The following is a 21055-nucleotide window of genomic DNA, read 5'->3' on the forward strand; positions in this document are numbered from 1 at the left end:
AGAAAGCAGATGGGGTCCAATTGCACCTAAAACAAAAGTAGAAAATCCACAGCTTAAAAGACACAAAGAGAAGAAATGCAGTGATAAAACAATTTTAGTGATAGTTCAGGCTCCATGTTGACAGAAACAAAGATGAAAGTAGCCCAAAGCATGCTCACCTGGTTTGAATTAGCTGGGTACAGAACACCGGGCCAGGTTGGCCCCCTGGATTTACCCTGTGGACTCTCCCAGCTCACTCCTACTAAAGCAGGAGCAATGGTGCCTTTAACTGAAAGATAAAACTCAGGAACTCTTCTCTAAAGAAAATGAACCATACATGGGATGAGGACTCCTGGTATCAGTAATTTCCAGACCCCTGTAACTGAAAGAGGAAAGGAAAGGCAGTTCTTCCTAGGAGGAAAATAAACTAACATACTTGGTCTTCAGAGTAAAGCCCACCTTGATTTTGACAATTAGCTGGTGCCAAGATCTCTGCTTTTTGGCTATTGCATTCGCTCATCCTGCGCACTCACACCAAACCCATAGTCAGTTGTCCCATTAAAGGAGGCCCGCACTGAGGAACCACCACCCCAACTGCAGGAGAAATTGCCTATTCACATCCACTTAGTTCTTGATTCATCTTTATGTTTGGAAACCAAGGATTGCCAGACATTAACAGAACTAGACAAATGCACAGATCGAACAATTAAAGAGACAGATTTTTAAGGTGCTATAGACTGAATGTTTGTGCCCTCCACCAAATTCATATGTTGAAATCCTACCTGCTAAGGGGATGGCATTAGCAGATGGGGTCTTTGGGAGGTGATTAGGTCGTGAGGGAGGAGCCCTCGTAAATGGGATTAGTGCCTTATAAAAGAGGCCCAAGAAAGATCCCTTGCTTCTCCACCACATGAGAACACAAATAAATTGCCATCTATGAACCAGAAATTGTGCCATCACCAGACATTTGATCTGCCAGTGCTGTGATCTTGGACTTCCTCAACCTCCAAGCTGAGAAATACATTTCTGTTGTTTATAAGCCACCCAGTTTATAGTCTTTTGTTATAGCAGCTTGAATAAACTAGGATGTAAAGGAATAGGGGGAAAAAAAAAAAAACTTCTAAAATTTGAATTTGTATCTGTGGAGAGAATATCACATCCTAAAAATAGCAGGTAATGAAAAATTACCAAAAAATCTTAGAAATTAGTAATTTACATTAAATGGATTGAAACTGTAATACTTAGAATAATACTTAGAAGGACTGAAGACTAAGCCAGTGATCTGGAAAATAAGGAAATCTCTGAGAGAGAAGTCAAGGCATGTAGGATCAATTTAAGACATCCAGCATCTCATAGAAGATTTATGAGGAGAGACAAAGACAACAGAAAGAAGGAAGTAATCAAATAAATAATAGAAGAAAATTTTCAGAGCTAAAGATCCACTGGGTGCCAAGTAGGATGAATAAGGTCTATATTCAAACACAGCCTAGAAATGATCAGAACCCAGAGGAAAAAGAGGAGACAAGCATCTAAAGAAGAACAAAGCAGCTTATTCTTTTCATTAGCAACTTTGGATTCCGGAAGGAAAATTCAGAGACAAAGTGATTTTGACTGTATAAGTATTTGCTGGGCAAAACTTGCACTGAATTGTGGGAGCACGGTGAAGATGTTTTCAGACATGCTAGGACTCTGATGCTATCAGACAGTCTTTGAAAGAATTTTCTGAGCCTGTACTGCAATTCAATAAAATGAATCCGAGAAAGAAGCAAATATGAGATACAAGAGACTGTAAGAATCAGAGAAACAAAAAATTAAGTGTACATGTTAATAAATGTAAATAACAATGATTGGAACTAAAATTCCAGGTAGTCATAGCATGAGAAGTATATGGGGTGGAGGGAGCTGTGTTAAGGATGCTGCCATGTTTGGAGAGAGGCTGTAGATTTAGATTAGCTCTACGTCTTAATTAAAAATTGCTACATATACTTACTAAAAATTAAGTATTTTTGAAATTTTAGTGGCCAAAATGGAGTAATTTGAGTAACAAAGTAAATGATAGTATTGGATTATAACCCAAATAATAAAATAAATATCCAAAAGTCCTTACTGATTTAAATAAACAGTTGACTAAATAAATAAATGAGGGAGAAGGAACATATTCTCCTTACATAAGATTTCCAAATCATAAATGTAGATGGAAGGAAATAGAAAAACACCAATTGAATGTCATAGTAATAATTGCTAGAGGCAAGATCCACAAATGAAGGGCAGGAACAGAGGGTATAACTTTAAGGAGAAATGGGATATTTGCAAAGCCTTAAACCATCTCCACTAACATATTTATCAATGACTGTGATGGTTTTTAACGTACATCCACAATTGTTTGATATTCCTCCCTCCAAGAGGTGGTACTTTAGTCCCTTTCCATTGAGTGTGTCTGGACTTAGTGACTCCCTTCTGAAAACAAGAATGTGGAAAGGATAAACAAGTAACTTAACAGTGGAGAAACCTTACAGACACCATCTTAACCAAGCGACCAGGGTGAACCTCCCTGGCAATCTCTCATTGATATATGACACCATAAGAAGGAGGTACTCGTGTCCATGGTATTCTACCCAAAATTTATAGTCCCAGTCTAATTATGAGAAGATGTCAGGCAAATCCAAGTCGTGGGACATTCTACAAAATACCTGACCAGCACTCCTCAAAAGCCAGTAAAAACTGAGAAACCATTGCATATTAGAAGAAACTAGGAGACACGAGGACTAAGTACAACCTGTTATCCAGACGAGATCCTGGGACAGAAAAAGGCTATTAGTGGAAAAATTGGTGAAGTTCAAATAAAGTCCGTAGTTTAGCCAATAGGACTATGCTAATATTCATTTCTTAGGGTTATCTTTCTCATGGTTAAAAAAAAAAAAAAAAAACCCTCACAATTTCTTAGTTTGGATAAACATACTGTGATTGTAAGATGTTAATATGTGGGGAAGCTGAGTCAGGTGTTTATGAGAACTCAGCATACCCTCTCTGCAACTCTTCTGTAAATCTAAAATTAATTCCAGATAAAAAGACAATTAACCACTTAAGCACAAAAATTAGGGATTTCAGTCCCAAAGCATTATAGGAGCAACAGGATGGAAAAATGAAAATATGATCAGCCTAAGAGTAGCTATGGGAAAAAAAGAAAAAAATTGCAGTAAATAGGAAGCCTGAAATAAAAATGAAAGGGAATAAGGTCATTTCACATTAAATTGTAAATGTTCACAAGTAATTAATATTAGCTAATTCATTACAGTACATTAATGAAGTTAATGTACACTAGTTAATGTCAGTAATGTAATTACTTAAATTCATACATGAAAAACTGAAAGGTCAGATTGTAAAAACCATGTAAATTCAATTAAAAGCGATTTACAAAAGTCACAGAAAATAAAGATGATAAAGAAAAGTTCAAAATAAGGGGATATAAAGAACGAAGCTGTATATCAGAAAAATAAAATTTGAGGTGAAAAGCATTAAAGGGCAAAGAGGTATATTTTACATAGTAGTATTCTCTATATAGAATCATCTATATATATATACACTATTTAACAACATACTATATAAACATAGATCACATATATATTGTTAAATATTATAGATGTATATTTATATAATATGACTATCATGAACCTTTATGTACTTAACCCATAATTATAAATATAACCTATGGTTAGAGAAATTGATGAATTGGCAAAACCATAATTAAGGAGATTTTGATACTCTTCTTTCATAAACTGAAAGATCAAGTAGACCTAATATAAGCAAAGAAAGAATTAACAGTTTTGCTCTAAAAGATATGTAGAACTTTTTGCACAAGAGAAAATAGGCATTGTTTTCAAGTATCCATGGACGATTAACAAAAACTGTTTATTAGGCTATGAAGAAAATGTCAACAAATTTTAAAAAGTAGACATCATGCAGGACACATTCATTGTTGACAGTGCACTGAAATAAGAAATGAGCAACTAACAAATAGCCAAAAAAATAAAAAACCAAACACACTATCCCCTTGAAAATCATAAACACGTTTATATAGGTGTATTTAATAAAAGTCTTTAGATTACAATGGAACTATCAACTGAAATTATAAACTAATTAGCAATGAATGAACATGAACTCACTGTATATAAAAATTTGTGGGGTACAACAAAATGCCACTAGGAGGAAAATTTAGACCCTCTACTTTGCTGCCTAGTAGAACTTTCCACAATGATGAAAATGTTGTGTAATTATACCATCTGATAATCCACACTTACCACATGAGGATGTTGAGCACGTGAAATATGGCTAGTGCAACTGAACTGAATTTCAAACTTTAATTAATTTTAATTAATATAAGTTTAAATAGCCACATGTGGCTACTGTATTGGACCACACAGTTCCATATTCTCAATAAAGCATTACCAGAAAAAGAAAAAATTAAACACTTACAGTTAAGAAGCAAAATAAACTCAACACCAGTAATAGGGGTGTGTGTGTGTGTGTGTATATATATATAATTAAAACATTAAACATAAATCCATATGAAATGGATTTGTAAAATGTATATGACCAAAATTCATTTAAGAGAAGGTGGGAAACTTGAATTTACCATTAATCAATAAGGAACTATAAAATGAAATGTAAGATCCAGCTCTATAAATGTCTTCAGAACCAGGTTTTCTAGACATGTTTTACCTAAACTTAAGATGCAGATAATTTCTGTGTTTTATAAACTAATCAAGACCATAAAACAATATTTTATTCTTTAAGGCTGGCATAACCCTGATACCTAAACAAGATAAAGCAATACAATAAAACAAAATTATATCAAGATTCACTTATGAGCACAGATACAAAAATCTAAAGGTGAAGGAATTGAATTCATTACACATTATGAATAAGTTTATCCCAGCAATACCGTGATGGCTTGACATTAGGAAATCTATTAATGTAATTCACTGCCTCTGCCTAACAGATCAAAGAATAAAACATAATATGATCATGTTATACTGAAAAAGCATTTAATAGATATCAACACCCTTTTGTGATGTAAAATTCTTAGCTTCCAAATAGAAACTTTTTTAACTGATAAAGGATATTGATCAGAAATCTTCAGTAAGTATCATATTTAGTAGTAAAAACATTTGAAATATTCCCACTAAAGTCAGGAACAAGACAGGAACACCTACTATCACTCCTGTTACTCACCCTTGTTTTGGATGTTCTAGCTAATGCTTTAAAGTCAAATAAAAGGCATACATTCTGGAAACAGACAAAAGTGTCATTTTTTGAAGGCGGTAGATTGCCTACCTAGGAAATTGAGAAGAATCAATGGAAATATATTAGAACTGAACAGAGAGTACTATAAAGTGCGTTACTCGAGGCAAGTTCCTTATACAGAAATCAATAGCACCTCTATATGTCAACTGTAATCAATCAAAAATGTAGTGAGTAAGAAAAGAGATCCCCTTCACAGTGACCTCCAAATGTTGAAATATCTGGGAATACGTAAGACATATCTGGGAATACATACTAGGACACATGCAAAATCAATATGAAAGTCCATAAAACTGAAGAACATAATGGAAGACCCAAATTCTCATATACTTCCTAAATATGGTGATTTAATATAGCAAGCATATTTTCTAATTAACTGTTAAAATAGAGGCAACCATAATTAAAACTTTAACAAGGTTCCTTGACAAACTGATGCCAATTTCTGTTGGAAGAGAAATTGTTGGAAAATATAAAATAACCGAATTGAAAAATAACAAGGAGGGAAACATGCTCTATCAAATATCAAAACACACTATAAAGAGCTAGCAATTAAGCAGTATGGTATTAACCAGGAATAGGCAAATAGATCAGTGGATCAGAGTGAAGTCCAGAAACACACACACACACACACACCCCTACCTGGCATTGTGAAAACTTCGCTCCTGAAAACACTGAGAGAAGGTTAGTCTGTTCAGTAATCCTGTTGGGTCAATTAGTTCTGCATTTAAAAAAGAAAACTGAAAGCAGGTACCTACCTCATATTAATGACCAAATAAACTCCAGCTGGGATAAAAAGCTAAATGCAAAAATAAACCCTTAACAGTATTAGAATACTCTACCAAAGCATTTTTTAACATAAACACAGATGGCTTTGAAAACAAGATAAAATTCACTAAAACCATAAAGGAAACAGTAGATTTGTTACTAAATATTAAATACTTATTAGTGACAAAAGACCTTATAATCACAATTAAAGGGCTGGGCACGGTGGCTTATGCCTGTAATCCCAGTACTTTGGGAGGCCAGGGTGGGCGGATCACCTGAGGTCAGGAGTTCGAGACTAGCCTGGCCAATATGGTGAAACATCATCTCTACTAAAAATACACAACTTAGCCAGGCGTGGTGGTGGGCACCTGTAATCCCAGCAACTCAGGAGGCTGAGGCAGGAGAATCGCTTGAACCCGGGAGGCAGAGGTTACAGTGAACGGAGATCACGCCACTGCACTCCAGCCTGGGCGACAGAGTAAGATTCCTTCTCAAAAAATAAGAAAGAAAAGAATTAAAGGCAGAATGACAGACTGGAAAAAAAAAGTAGTTGACTAATATCCAGACTTTATATACTCCCACAAAGCAATAAGAAAAAGGCAAACCACAAATAGGTGAACAAAGGGAGTAAATGGGCATGCTTAATAAATATATGATAATAAAATGCAAATTGCCACTAAAATGAAAAGATACTCTATGCATTCAAAAAATGCCAATAAAAAAGATAAGATTTTTTGCTCACAGTATTGACAAAATTTTTTTAAAGGTTAAGAACAATCGGTCTTATTAAGGGTTTGGGGAAATGAGTACGCGTATGTACTGCTTATGGGGATATAAATTTTTGTATCCTTTGGAGTATGCAAAACAAGTGAAAATTTACTTTCTGATTTTCTAGTTTTGATTCTAGGATATATGCTTATTTGCACAAAGATGTATTTATAAATGTGTTCATCATGGCACCGTAATAACATCAAAACCGAACACTGGGAGAATGTCTCAATCAATTGTCATCAGCGAAAATAAGGAAGACTGGATCAAGATGACAGATGAGCACATTCACCCCTGACCCCAACAAATAATAGAAAACATACTCTTATGAGAATAAATCTATAACCACCTAGAAAATGAGAATGTTCCCAGTGAATCAGAATTTTTGAGGAATTGTTGAACTATATTGTTAAATGTAAAAAGCAACTCACTTCAAAAAATAGTAACAGCCCATTTATGAAAAGCTACATATGTGTGTATTGTACTTACATGTTTGACACAAAAATTGTCTGGATGGATAGACACCAAACTCTTGACAGCAATTGCTTCCAGAGAAGGGATTGAATTAGGATATGAGAGATGGTAAAGGAAGATTGACTTTTTTATAAAAAGAAGGAAGAAAATTAGGTGAGCAGGTAGAAGTGCCCGAGCTTTGCTTACTTGACTCTTGCCTAGTTTCTTGCACCTCACCTGTTCTTTCCTGCAACCCTCAGGAAACCAGGCTGAAAAGAGAAGGAAGCCCCACGGTGGCCACTTACACCAGCATCCTGCCCTGTGGAGTTGCTTCTTTGCCAAGCTGCCTTTCTCTTTGTACAAGTATTTCCAGCCCCTTCACTCACTCTTTTAGCTTCAACTCTAATCACCTCCCAAATCTGTTTTCTCAAACAGATGTCTATGGCCTGGCATTTCCAATTGTCTTCTATTTCCATTAATTTAAGCATCCCCATTCTTTGGCATTTTCAGTGGGTTGTGTTCATTAGCTGTAGAGAATAAAACAGAGAGAAATAAAAGGTGAAGAAGGGAATGCTCTTTTTCCTAATTGAATATACTTGAAAATATCTCCAAATGCAAATAGTCTTTTTGGTTCCTAATCTTGAGGTTTGAATAGCACATACATTCAATTGAAAGGACTATTTCAGTGTTTCTTATGAGCTAGGAATTTAAATCTTTCTCTGTTCCCTGAAATGTGTGTTTCACCAAAATAAATCACGTGGGAGAGTTACGACTTTGATCCTTTCAGCAATAAATAGATTTTCCAGCAGGAAAGACTTTTGGGAAACTGAGTCATAAGAACTCTATCATTTAATAGGATAAGAGAGAAATTTGCAGAAAAACTGAAGTAAAATAGCATTGGTAGGCAAAATGTTTAAAAACAGCATGACCTTCAGATCTATTCACTACTCTAGTTACTGAAGATGTGAATTTAATTAGAGTAACTAAATTAACTCTAGTTCCTGTCCTTGAGCTGCTTACAGTTGACCATCTAGCCAGTCAGACTAGATATGGAGTCAATCGTTGTGTTATTTGTGAGCTTTATTTATCTTATCCTCTCATACATGACATTTTCACTATGCCTAGGTAATAATTATGTGACACCTCTGCTTCCTTCTCTTTCAGGCAAAAATAGACGTCTTATTAGTTGGAGATGTCACTGTGGGCTACCTGGCTGATACTGTACAGAAACTGTTTGCAAACATAGCAGAAGTCACCATCACCATCAGTGACATGAAGGAGGCAGTAGCACTTTTGGATGATTGCACATTCAACATGGTTTTCTTGAAGATGCCTTCTTCACTAAGTGCTGAGGAGCTGGAAGCCATCAAGTTAATTAGGTAAACTTCAAAAGCCTTGATGCTGTATCTTTAGAACCATTTTTTTAAAAACTCATTTTTTAAAACATCCTAAAAAGATATATTTCTATTTTACTTTTTAAATTGAGGGGCCAGGGCGTGGCTCATGCCTATAATCCTGGCACTTTGAGAGGCCGAAGTGGGATGATTGCTTTAACCCAGGAGTTCAAGACCTGCCTGGGCAACATAGTGAGACCTCTGTCTCTACAAAAAAATTTTTAAAAATTAGCCGGGCCTGATGGTGTGCACCTATAGTTCCAGTTACTCGGAGGACTGAGATGGGAGGATTGCTCAGGAGTTTGAGACTGCAATGAGCTATGATCATGTCATGGCACTCTAACCTGGACAGCAGAGTGAGATGCTATTTCTAAAAAAAAAATGAGGGATATTTTCATGGAGAGAGTCTATGTACATGTTGTTTTTATTTCCAGTTTGTGGTATTTTATTATAAGAATTATTTTAACTTGAAAATAGGTATGGATTAGAATGTAAGAATCAATTTGTCATAGAAATTTATTTAGTATGCAATGCTTATGTTATTCCCATACATACTCCTTTTTAATAACTATGATTAAAATGGTGCATCTATTCAGGGTTCATTAATTGTAGTGGCAGACACTAAAGGAAGCGAGCACTCTCAGCGCTCTGTCCTGTTAGCTGGGGACTGAGGTGTCTCCTGGGGCCACGGAGCCCTCTGGATTCACTGGGTCCAGAAACCACCACCTCCAGTGTTCTTGTTTCGTCTTGCAGTTCCATATAAGTTCTGCTTCTTTTCTTTTCTTTTCTTTTCTTTTCTTTTCTTTTCTTTTCTTTTCTTTTGTTTTTTGTTTGAGATGGAGTCTCACTGCAACCTCCACTTCCTGGGTTCAAGCAATCTCGGCTCACTGCAACCTCCACTTCCTGGGTTCAAGCAATTCTCCTGCCTCAGCCTCCTGAGTAACTGAGATGACAGGCATGTGCCACCACGCCTGGCTCATTTTTGTATTTTTAGTAGAGATGGGGTTTTACCATGTTGGTCAGGCTGGTCTCAAACTCCTGACCTCATGATCTGCCCACCTCGGCCTCCCAAAGTGCTGGGATTACAGGGGTAAGCCACCGCGCCTGGTCAAGTTCTGCTTCTTTTTAACCCACTCCAGCTCTAGAAAATTGGAGTCCAGTGGTGGGAGAGTTAGATTCTTCCCTGCCACTTAAGATGTATTTAGATAGGGTTAGATCAGAACAAATTTGTTCTCCTTCCATGAAATACTTAATAGATAAAGTGGAATTGTCAGTTACATTGGAACATATGAGAGCTTGTCAGAATTACAAGACAGGCCTCTTTTTTTGGCTAAAAAATTCAGAGACAATATTTTGATCCTTGAATAAAAGGGCAAGCAAATTATGTTAAGGGAAAAGAAAGGTTGAAATGAGAAGCCCAAGCCATCGAGTTACTTATTGGAGAGACAGACAGACAGATACTACTCTTGGGGTTTCTTAGAACAACTGGTCTGCATTTCTTTTGGCTTTCTATGAGGTATATGAACTCTAGTCACACCAGGCAAACTATCTATGTCAAAGTAAATTCCACTTCTAAAACCTGCTGTATACTATCCTCCTTCTGAGAATATGCTTATTTTATTACAAACCTTAAAAAAATAGAGTTTCCCTTGGCTGTGGACTCATCATAATATCTCATTTATATCATATTTAAAATTTTTTTACACAGCTACATGAGGTAGGTGGAGCAGGATTTTATTGTCCCTACTTGACAGATGAGAAAACTGAGCCTGAAGTGACTTGCCTAAGACCACATGGCTCATTTTTACAAAACTCAGACTAGTTTTACAAAACTAGATTAGAACTCTACTCTTCCCTTCATTTTCTTTCTAGAAGTCTGTCATTAATTGACTTTTGTATTGAAACCACCTCTTTTTCATCTCTGAGGTTCAGTATGTGCCAAGCTGGGTGTACATCAAACATAGATACGGTTTTGAAAGAGCCCCGGACAATTCAATATGGCTGGTCTCTCCATTCCAAGACTAGGACCCTAGCTATGCCTGTCAGAATGGAGTAAAGCTTTGCATTTGCTTCCTGTCAGAGCTGCCTTTTGAACAAGATAAGAATGAATTTCTCTTAAGAACCAGCTTTATATTTAGTTGCAGATATTAAAACCTAGAAGGTTAGAGGAGAGAATTTCTTGTCTGATACTCACCTCAGCAGCTTTTATTGCCCTGAGTAACATAATTTAAGATTTCTTAGCAGAGAAAAGAAAGTAGATTAAGGTATTAAGTGTATAGCTATGCAAATGGTAGTTCTGTTATTTTGCCTTAAAAGAAATCATTGGTTTGAAAGGAAACAAATAATTTGTGGAATACACCTGGATTTGTATTCCTTGTTTGTCTACTTTTGCACTGTTCCCAACACCCAGTGAAGGTCTTGACTGCCAGCAGGTGTTATCTACCTTGCTGTAGCTCCAGTGAATGACTGTATGGATGAGTGGGAGAAGTGCCGTCCTAGGCAGGCAGTGCCTCCTCGCTTTTTTGCTCCTCTCCGCAAAGGGACAGAGTTGTTTGGTTTTGTGTGTGTGTGTGTGTGTGTGTGTGTAAGCTTTGCTTTCTTGGTGCTGTCCTCAGAGGCTATGAATATCTCTGAAGTTCCCTTTCCTGCCTTCAGAATCATTATGAGTTTATGATTTGTTGAATTGTTTAAACCCCTGTAGAGGATGTTTCCAGTTTTCAACCTATAGTTTTTCTTATGGTAATGAGCCCTGTACACGTACCGCCACATTTGTAAGGAGTTTAAACCTTCATCTATCCTAAAGCACTACATCTTTTGAGTTTGGGCTAATACTTAATAACGAAACCAAAATGAAAAGCCTGGCTCTACTTTTCTTCTGCTGTATTTAAAATTTTTCTCTTTAGATCTTTGTTGTCCTCTTATAATAGCTCAAAAGCTATGTAGGTCTAGGAAAATGTACATCTACTTACCTTACTCTTGTTTCTCTGGGTGCTTTATGTCTCCTGTCAATGAATGAGGAATTGATGATAGAATGAAAGTGGCCGCATATGTGTTCAGTATTAGAGCACAGGATCACAAATCTGTGTATCTGTAAGACATATGGATTTTTATTGAAAATAAGGATGAAGTTTAGCCTGTTAGCTATCATATTATATTTATTTTAGAATAAAATGAACGCAGCTTCCCTAAAAGATTCTTAAATTTAATCTTACAAAACTATGTTTTAAGCTTGGTGCTAATCATTCATTGACTTTAATCATTCATAAAATATCAGTACTTAACAGACTCAAGACTTATGACACATCTCACTTGTAGGTTAACATTCCTAATAGTACTGCCTAATTTGTTTTCATCTCAAGAATGTATTGAAAGAGTGTGTTTTTATTGAGCAGATGAACTCAAACACTACCCAGTGGTAACATATTTTAAGATCATCTTAGGATTCATATGCTTAGCTCCAGAATTCCAGGGATATTTCACTCTTGGCTTAGATAAGTTCTCAAAATTGAGCCATACTCAAAGGGCAGATACTTGATAATTCAGACACATCCTGATACTTACCTTCCAAAGACAGGTACAGAAAGTTTAAATATGTTTTAAACTCGTCAGTATATAGGGAGTCATAGTTTTCTTCTCCATGAAATGGTTCTGCAGTTAAAATTCCATGATTCTCATGAGCTCAGAGCAGTTTAGCAACAAAAAAGGAATGCAGGATGTGGCTCCATCTGCTCTGTCAACAAATCAAGTTTGAATCTGATTTCATTTCTTCCCCGTGTAGCTTTAATTGTCTGACCAGCTAACTGATCACTAAGAAAACCCAATCTTGTGAGCCACAGAGATCTAACAAGTTGTCCTTTTATGTCTCCAAGACATCTTTGACTTGACAATGTAAATCATTAAATCTTACTAGGTAGTTTGCATGGCCTACTCCTCTGAATATTCGACAATAAACACAGTAACAGCAAAACACCTAAGTAGCTTTACTAAAACCTTTTTCCTACAAATTGGTGGAGGAAGTGAGTAGGAACTGAGGACAACTCTAGGTCTTTATAACTTCTAGCACCATGTCACATGGGGAGTGTTGCAGCAGGAACTCTGTGGGAGAGCCGAGTGGGAACAGGGCACACCACCAGAATAAACTATATAGCCAAATTATATAGCCAAAATAAACTATCAGAGCTTAATTAATTAATTAACAGAGAACAATATTTGTTACAAGTCCCATGTAGGTCATACCAGGTTAGTTTGGCTGCATGTACCCCACGGAGAGAATAATGGGTAACTGTACTCAAGAAAACCACAACCCAAAGATGATACTGGCTTTTGTCCCTGGAAATCCTTATGGCTCTAAGAGAAGTAAAGGTAGAAATTTCCACAGGCTTCACAGGGACTTATAACACCTCTTTGGCCCTCTCACATGATAGATTGCAGAGGCCAGGGCTTTCCTGAGACCCTTTGATCAGCAGAGTGTACAACTCAGCTCAAAACCCTTGTATATGATCTTTGTTTTTTCAGCTACCAGAGACAGATCCAGGGATGGAGGCAAGACACCGGGTGGTTACTGTTGCTGACTGAGCTGATGCTGACTCCAGTTCTAGAGGGCACTGCAGGCAGGCATAGGAATGGAACCGAGAATATCAGTGTCCAATCTCAAAAGTGAGGTGTAGCCTCCGGAAACATCATGACACTTAAACAGCATAATCGTGAAACATGAGGGAAAATGAATTGTCCCCAAATAAATTGCAAAACAAAAGAGACATTAATTGAGAAGGTCTCAGAGCCTACAATTTGATTTTGGTATATAGAAGAGGAAGTAGTATCAATTGGTGTGGATAAAAGTGATTTTTATTTTGGTTTGTTTTTGCATTGCTTAGTTTTATTTCCAGGAATATTCATTCACAAAAAAGAGAACATTTTCTGGTTGATCCTAGAAACTAGAAACTCTTTTAGCTTATTGATTTGTAGGGAATGTGAATGAGCAGCTGAGCTTAAGACCAGAGGATTGGATTCTGGGAACTCTTACTGGTTGCAGGAGTCCCTGTACGGCTAGGGGAGTGTGTGTTTGGTAATTGATTCTGTGCCAATAACAAAAGTCCAAGAATCCCGCCTTTGTCTGATGTAAAGCTTGAAATTTGAAAGTCATCAGGGCATATAAATCCATATAGCCGTATCTTACATATTTTTGTGTCAGTAAAATCAATTTTCAAATTTTTGAAATATCGGGTTTTCAAAAATGGACATAGGAAGATTTCTAAAAGCAAACAGGCTGTTTTTTAAAAATCATTTAACTGTATTTAACTTAGGATAATTTACTTTTTTGAATCCACTATGCAGTATTTTTTATTTCGACATTTAAACTACCCGATAATTTTCTTTCAGTGGTCCCATCTGCTCAGTCCATTATTCCCTTTCACCTCTCTTTCCTCATTCTGTTGTCCATACCTCCATTATAATCCACACTTTCTCATCACTTAAAAATATATATACGAGGCTAGACACAGTGGCTCTTGCCTATAATCTCAGTACTTGGGAGGCTGAAGCTGGAAGATTTCTTGAGGCCAGGAGTTTGAGACCAGCCTGGGCAACATAGTGAGAACCCATCTCTACTAAAAATACAAAAAAAACCAGCCAGGTGTAATGGCACACACCTGTAATCCCAGCTACCTGGGAGGCTGAGGTACAGGATCGCTTGAGCTTGGGACAATGAGGCTGCAGTGAGCCTTGACCATGCCACCACTGCACTCCCACCTGAGTGACAAAGCAAGACCCTGTCTCAAAAAATAAAATAAAATAAAATAAATCTATCTATTTATCTCTTTCTATCTTTCTCTCTTTCCGTCTTTCTAAAATGCATGTATTTAGTTTCATATACATATGAAATGCTGACATACTGGCAGGCATCATTCTGATCCCCGTATTCCCTCTGTGTCACCACGCCACCTACACCGGTGTAGGAAGTGCCTTTCTTACCTCCACATTTGGTTGGCCAGGCAAACTCTATCCTCCCTCCTGCATATGCCTATTTTGATGATAATATTTCTGCCTGAGTTTCTCATTTCCTCATAGAAACCGTATATTCTTCCTTTCTTCTCTCTCAGCCTAAACTCCCCAGAATTCATAGCACAGAATCAAGTCCGAATAGACCTCAATGGGGTGTCACATTTTCTTACTAATCCTGCTAGTCTGAAGTAATTAATTTAGTAAATACTCTGAAATATTTAACGTTACCAAAGGTTCACAGGTGTGCCCGCTTTCCTTACCATCAGCTCTTGCCTGGATCACTGGCCTAGGGTCTCTCCAGTCCACCTGTGTCACCCCATCAGTGCATCCCATCATAGGCAGAGTGGTCTTTCTAAAATGCAAGGATAATTGTGTTGGTTGCTGCTGAGCTTCATAGCTTTCCGTTGCCCATTTTTCTTCAATACCAAACCTTTCCTGTGGCCTAACAGGCGTTCTGCGAGCAGAGCCCAGCCATCCCTCACTCTTTGGTCTCCACTTATGCTTTTCTTTCTCAGATGCCCTGTGCCAGAGCTCTCCTGGACATCTTGTACCTTCTCCAACTCACCTTGTTCTTGACCATCCCAGGGCTCCTGCATATGCTGTGCCTTTTACCCAGAATGTTCTGTGCTGCCCATCTGCTTTCTGCCCTCCCCCTCTCCCCAGCCTTTTCTGTGTCTAGCCAGCACTGAGGGTTGTCGGCCTGAAAGCCTCTCCCAAGGCTGCTGAGGCAGGTTGGTGCCCAGGCATGGACTCCTATTGGCCGCTTTGGTTTTTCTTCCTAGCATTGGACACATTTTCAGCCAAAAAATTATCTATAGTGATTTGTTTAATGTCTTTCCGCCCCAAGACTGCCAGCTGTGTGAGAGCAGGAACCTTGTCTGTCTGTTTACCATGATATCCCCCAGAGCCTAGCACAGGGCTGGTACATAAGAGGTTCTCAATATACATGACTCAGATATAGAAATGATATTAATATATAATGCAATTTGAAATAGAGAATGTATACTTACTTCCAAATGCTTATGTAAGATAAGCTAACAATGTTATACAGTGGGGGTGCTCCCAGTTCTCATTTTAGTGAATAAATAACAACCATATATAACCACACGCTAATAAATGATGCTTTTAAGTACTTGAGAGTAGTTTGCTTTTCTTAGGTAGTTTTAAACTGTTCTCTTTGAAGTCTCTTTCACAGTCACATTCTCCCTGAAAATCATTTCATTTTGGCTAATACCAAGGCTCAGTATCCATCCATTTATTGAATTCCAGACTTACTGTACTGAGTTTAGTGAATTATGATGCTACTTTAAGAAAAAAGTTTTATTTGAAAAATTTCAAGAAATAAAAGGGGAGAGAGTATAATAATACACCCATAATATAGCCTCAGCAGTTACCCACATCTGGCTCATCATGCTTCTCCCTACCTTCCCACCCCTGCCTACCAGTGGATTATTTTAAGGCAAATCTAAAATACCGTTTTATTTCATCCATAAATACTTTAATTGGTACCTCTCTAAGGTGAGGACTCAGAGAATAACCACAAAACTCGTATTATACCTGAAAATTAATAATCACTTCTTAGTATTGTCAAATATCCCATCAGCATTCAAATTTCCCTGCTTATGATTTTTTTTAAAACTGTGAGTTTATACAAATCAGGATTCAACTTTCCCTTTCCTCTTTTTTTTTGTCTTGTTCTTTAATTATATGTATATTTAAAGGAGTCATTTGTCTTACAGAATTCCCCCCATTCTAGATTCTGCTTATTTCATTCCCATAATGTTCTTTAAAATGTTTCTTTTTTTCCACAAATTTCTTGTAAACTGCTGATCTGATCAAAAATTTGGATGAGGTTTAGGCTTTTTTTTTTGTTTGTTTTTAAGAAAAAGTGATTCATCTCTTTCCTCACTGATTTGAGATGCTACTTTTACTAAATTTCCATGTTAATATTATTTTAAATTCTAAAGAAATGAAGAAAATCACTGTAGTTAGTTCCTAATAAGCTAAACTCCTGAATCCCAATTTTTTGAATAATGATTTTGCTTCATTTTAACATTTTCTTTCCTCTCTCAGATTTGGCAAAAAGAAAAATACACATTCACTGTTTGTTTTTATAATCCCTGAAAATTTTAAAGGTATGTACCTGCTAAATACAGTATTTGTTTTTTCTCTAAATAGAAACTATAAGGTCAGTATTTAATGTAAAGATTCTTAGGTTGTATTTCAGGGCATGGAACTGATATTGCTTTAACTGAACCACTGACAATGGAAAAAATGAGTAATGTGGTAAAATACTGGAAAACATGTCTGTCAAACACAGGTGAGTAAAAAATTTCCAAAGGTTTGAAAATTTGAATTAAAATCTTTGAAAACTATGCTTATGTATTCTGACAAAAACAATCATAAAGGGAGAAATATATATTCTTTACCTGGAAAGAAAAAAACTACATCTTCAGAGGTTTAGAATGTGTTGCCCAAGGGCAAATACAGTGCTGCGGTAGGCACAGGGTTTTGGGCGGGGGGTTGGTAGCAGCATTGTGTCACTATTTTTTTTTCTTTTTTGGTAGCCTAGCTACCATAATTTCTTACTCATTAAAATGGAATTAACTGTGCTATGTCATTGTGTGATTATCTAAAAGCCAGGGGCACTAACCTACAATTGTATTGTACTTTCTACTTTGCAAAACACTTGCATATAAATTATTTTGCTTCTTAAAGTTAATAGGGTGGTTGCCCTTTCTGTTTTAGATTTTAGATGCAGAGGATTAATGTCAATGCTTCAATTAGACCTCACATTTCTAAACTCTTTGCCTATTATGTTATGCATATCACCAGTATCTAAACACTTAAACTAATTAAATTAGCTTTCATTTGGCTTGTGAAAGGACAGACTCCAATTACGGAAATTAAATTCTACTGGAATCATTATTGGTCAGTGACTATTTTTGGTCTTTCTAGGCCTGGGATACTAAATACGAAATCTTTTAAGATTAAGATGATGTTAAATTGGGACTGTTGTTGGTCAGGGGGTACAAGGTTTTGTTTATGTAAGATGAACAAATTCTGGGGGTCTGGGATACCACTGTGTGACTATAGTTAACAATACTATATTGTCTACTTGAAATTTGCTAAGAGGGTAGATCTTATGCGTGCTCATCACCAGAAAAGGTAACGATGTGATGTGATGGATATGTCAATTAACTTGTGTGTGGTGATTATTTCACAATATATACGTATATTATCAACTCAAGTTGTACACCTTAAGTATGTACAGTTTTGAATTGTCAATTATACTTTAATAAAGCTGGGAATTTTTTTTAATAAAATTAAGATTTTTTTTTCTTAAAATGGTCCTGAAAGACACTTTCTGGATTATCCTGATAATGATTATACGAGATTCAGTGTAACAGTCCTTTTTTAATGTTCTTTTTAAATATTCAGATGAGTGCGTCTGTTTGTGACATTCCAGTGGCTCCCAGCCCTTGTGGTTCTTCCTGGAAATGGCTAACTTTGGTGACCGAGGGCTTTTGCAACCTCTTCTTATTTGGTTCTCGGTGAAATAGAGCAGCTGCTCATCACCTGCCCACACCCTTCTGCTGGTCATGACCATGTCGGCTTCCAGTTGTCTTGTCTTTGCTCCGAGGATGAGCAGCTGCAAAAAAGGAAAAAATTTTTTTCAGATGCTATATTTTGACAGTGCAGCTGCTTATTGAAGACTCATGCATGTTTTTTGTCTCCTGACATTTACCTATAAATAGGAACTTGATAAGTAAACTCAGTTGAATGTGTTTTAAGCACACCTGTCACTAAGTGTCTAGAATCTGGCTTAAAGGTATCCCGGGGTAAATAATATAGAGTATTTTAGTTTTTGCTTTCTAACCTAGGTGGTTTTATATTTCACAAAAATCTATAAATTGCTTTCAGTTTTAAAAATACTGCTTTGTGAAATCTATTGAGTAAAAGACGACAACTGCATTAAGGATTGGGGCTTGTATGTTTGATTAGCATTATCTCCTTAAGTGACTTTAGAAATAAATAGTCCCCCTCTCAAAACTTTCAGTTAAGATTGAAAATGCTGCTGGGCCTGAAGAACCTGGATTGCCCCTGCAGAGGTCTTACAGTGAACACGTGGGATATTTTCCTACTGATCTATTTGCCTGGTTAGTTTTTTGTTCTTTTTCATAATAGCAATATTTTTAGAGAACTTACTGATTGTGGCTATTTTGTGGAAGAGGGGTGCAGCATTTGCTGTACTTAAGAATCCTGAGCTGGCACCATGGGTACACATTACAGAAGTATTCAACTTAATATAAGGAAATACTTCATAAATAATTACATTTGACAACAGGTGAGCAGGTCAAATTGTAAGGTAGTGAGTTCCCCGTCATTGGGGAATGTGATCAGTGTTAGAGTCTGTGTTGTCACTAAGCAAAGTTAAATAGCAGCAGTGGTATTTAAACTTCGTAAAAACAGTGAAATTCCTCAAACAAAAATTTTACTTGGAACCCCAATATTTAAACAGAAAAGAGCAGCCTCACCTGTTATATACCTACTATTCAGCTTCTTCCTGTTGTCTTTCTTGAACTCATGAACCTATCCCCCGAGTTACTGATCACCCCCAAATCACCCTTTAAAAAGGATGTGGTATCATTTACATACCTCATGTAGCTTTTAGAATCTTCTTGTTTGGTATACAAGGCAAGTTTTAGTGTGTGTCTCTGTGTCTCCTTGTGTTTCTCTGTCTCTCTCTCTCATAGATGTTAGAACTGGCTTTCAAACCTGGATTGGGTAGGCAGTTGAACTGGGGATCAGAGCCTTCCAATGCTAGTATGCTTATAAAATTAAATTTTTGTGAATTTCTTCCCTTCACTTTAAGCTGATTTCCAAGGAGGTTTTAAGTGGAGCCTAGGGATACAAAGAATGGACATAACTGCTGAGGGCATGTGTACTGATGATGGTGAGAATTTTAAGTTAGTTACTTCCAGAATTTGTAGAATGTGGCCATCTACTGTTTTGAACAAGAAAGGGACTTGGCAGTCAGTAAGTGTGGTTAAACCAAAGCTGACTTTGGTAGCACAGAGATATCAACAATTTTCTTCGTCTTATTTAACATTTTAATCTCAAAGAGACTTGCTATATTAACTCCTATCTAGGATATGGGGTTGGGAAAGGTTTTGGAAGGTCTGAATTTTCTTATATTACTTGCAACTGCTTTTCTTTTTAAAAAAGTTTTTATGACTACATGGTATGCATTTTTTTTTTGATCTCTACTCATCTTGAATCCTTCTGTCTTCCCTCAGCATCCTACCACTGTAAATACAATTTTGAAATCCAGTTATATCTCTAAGGATAGAGGAAATAGGATTAGTTTGCAAGTTTCTTAGATTAATATATTTTTAAATCAATCAGAATGCCTGAAGAAGTTCTGCAAAAATAGTAGAGGCAGAAAATGTTCATTAAATGACATTTTAAAACGGAGGGAACCTGTGCTTTGCTGGTTGGCCTGGACTAGGGTGTATCTTGTCGTTCTAATCCTTTATGCTTTTTTCCTGTAATGTACCTTTCCTTCTGAAGGGTGGATAAAGTCATATAATATGGTGTAGTCATAATTCATGTGGTCAGAATGTTTTAATCCTGCTTGTATCTATTGTTACCAATTTATTTTAGAATTTTGATCAGTCATTGATTTTAGGATGATTTTGATAATATATTCTTTTGAAATTTTGAAATAAACATTCTGTGCCAAGTGTCTAAGATAAGGCGTTTTGACACTTATTGCCCCTTTGTATGAAGCAAGAGACTTAAAGAAGCATCCTTTGTTTAGTGTATTGGTGCATATTGTTTAATTTTGCCCAACTATTTTCCCCTTTAATGTATGGTATGATTTTCTCTTGTTTCTAGCCCTGAATCTTTAAGGAATGGCAATGGGCTTGAATTAAAAGCTTCGTTGTCAGAGTTCGAGAAAAACAAAAAGATTTCTCTTCTTCATTCAAGCAAGGAAAAACTAAGAAGGTAAATTTTAATATAACACTTTTTAAGCATTATTCTTTTGTAGGGAGAAATTAATGAATTTTATAATTTTTTTGTAATATTGTTAAAAGTATAAGTGAAACTAGTAAATTTAGCAAACAAATGGATGCCATTCACTCATTCAGCCTTGTAGTCATTCAATAAACAGTTTTGAGTCTGCAGTGCATGCCAAAGAAGCATTGGAGAACTGAGATAAAAAATAAGTCCCTGCCTTCAAAGGTGTTCTGAGTCTAGTGCTCAGACAGACTTTTAAATAGGCTATTAACTAGAAAATGATGCTTTTTAATACATGTCATGATGAGAACACAAAGTAAAGACACGTGGAAAGTTTTCTAAGACAGAATAAGGGGACAGCAAAATTTTTC

The 21055-nt window shown here is 36.5% G+C and overlaps 1 protein-coding gene across 2 annotated transcripts in view; it reads left to right on the top strand.

Moving 5' to 3' along the window:
* The window catches only part of SOHLH2 (spermatogenesis and oogenesis specific basic helix-loop-helix 2), a 47566-nt gene that overhangs the window by 5186 nt on the left and 21325 nt on the right, over window positions 1-21055 (top strand). For both annotated transcript variants that reach the window (XM_011993006.1, XM_011993007.1), the window contains exons 2-6: window positions 8431-8645; window positions 16734-16795; window positions 16876-16980; window positions 18721-18820; window positions 20562-20672. In XM_011993006.1, coding sequence (XP_011848396.1) covers window positions 8431-8645; window positions 16734-16795; window positions 16876-16980; window positions 18721-18820; window positions 20562-20672 — 593 coding nt within the window. The remainder of the gene's footprint in view (window positions 1-8430; window positions 8646-16733; window positions 16796-16875; window positions 16981-18720; window positions 18821-20561; window positions 20673-21055) is intronic.

Source organism: Mandrillus leucophaeus, unplaced genomic scaffold (genome assembly GCF_000951045.1).
Source record: "Mandrillus leucophaeus isolate KB7577 unplaced genomic scaffold, Mleu.le_1.0 Scaffold421, whole genome shotgun sequence".
Classification (NCBI taxonomy): Eukaryota; Metazoa; Chordata; class Mammalia; order Primates; family Cercopithecidae; genus Mandrillus; species Mandrillus leucophaeus.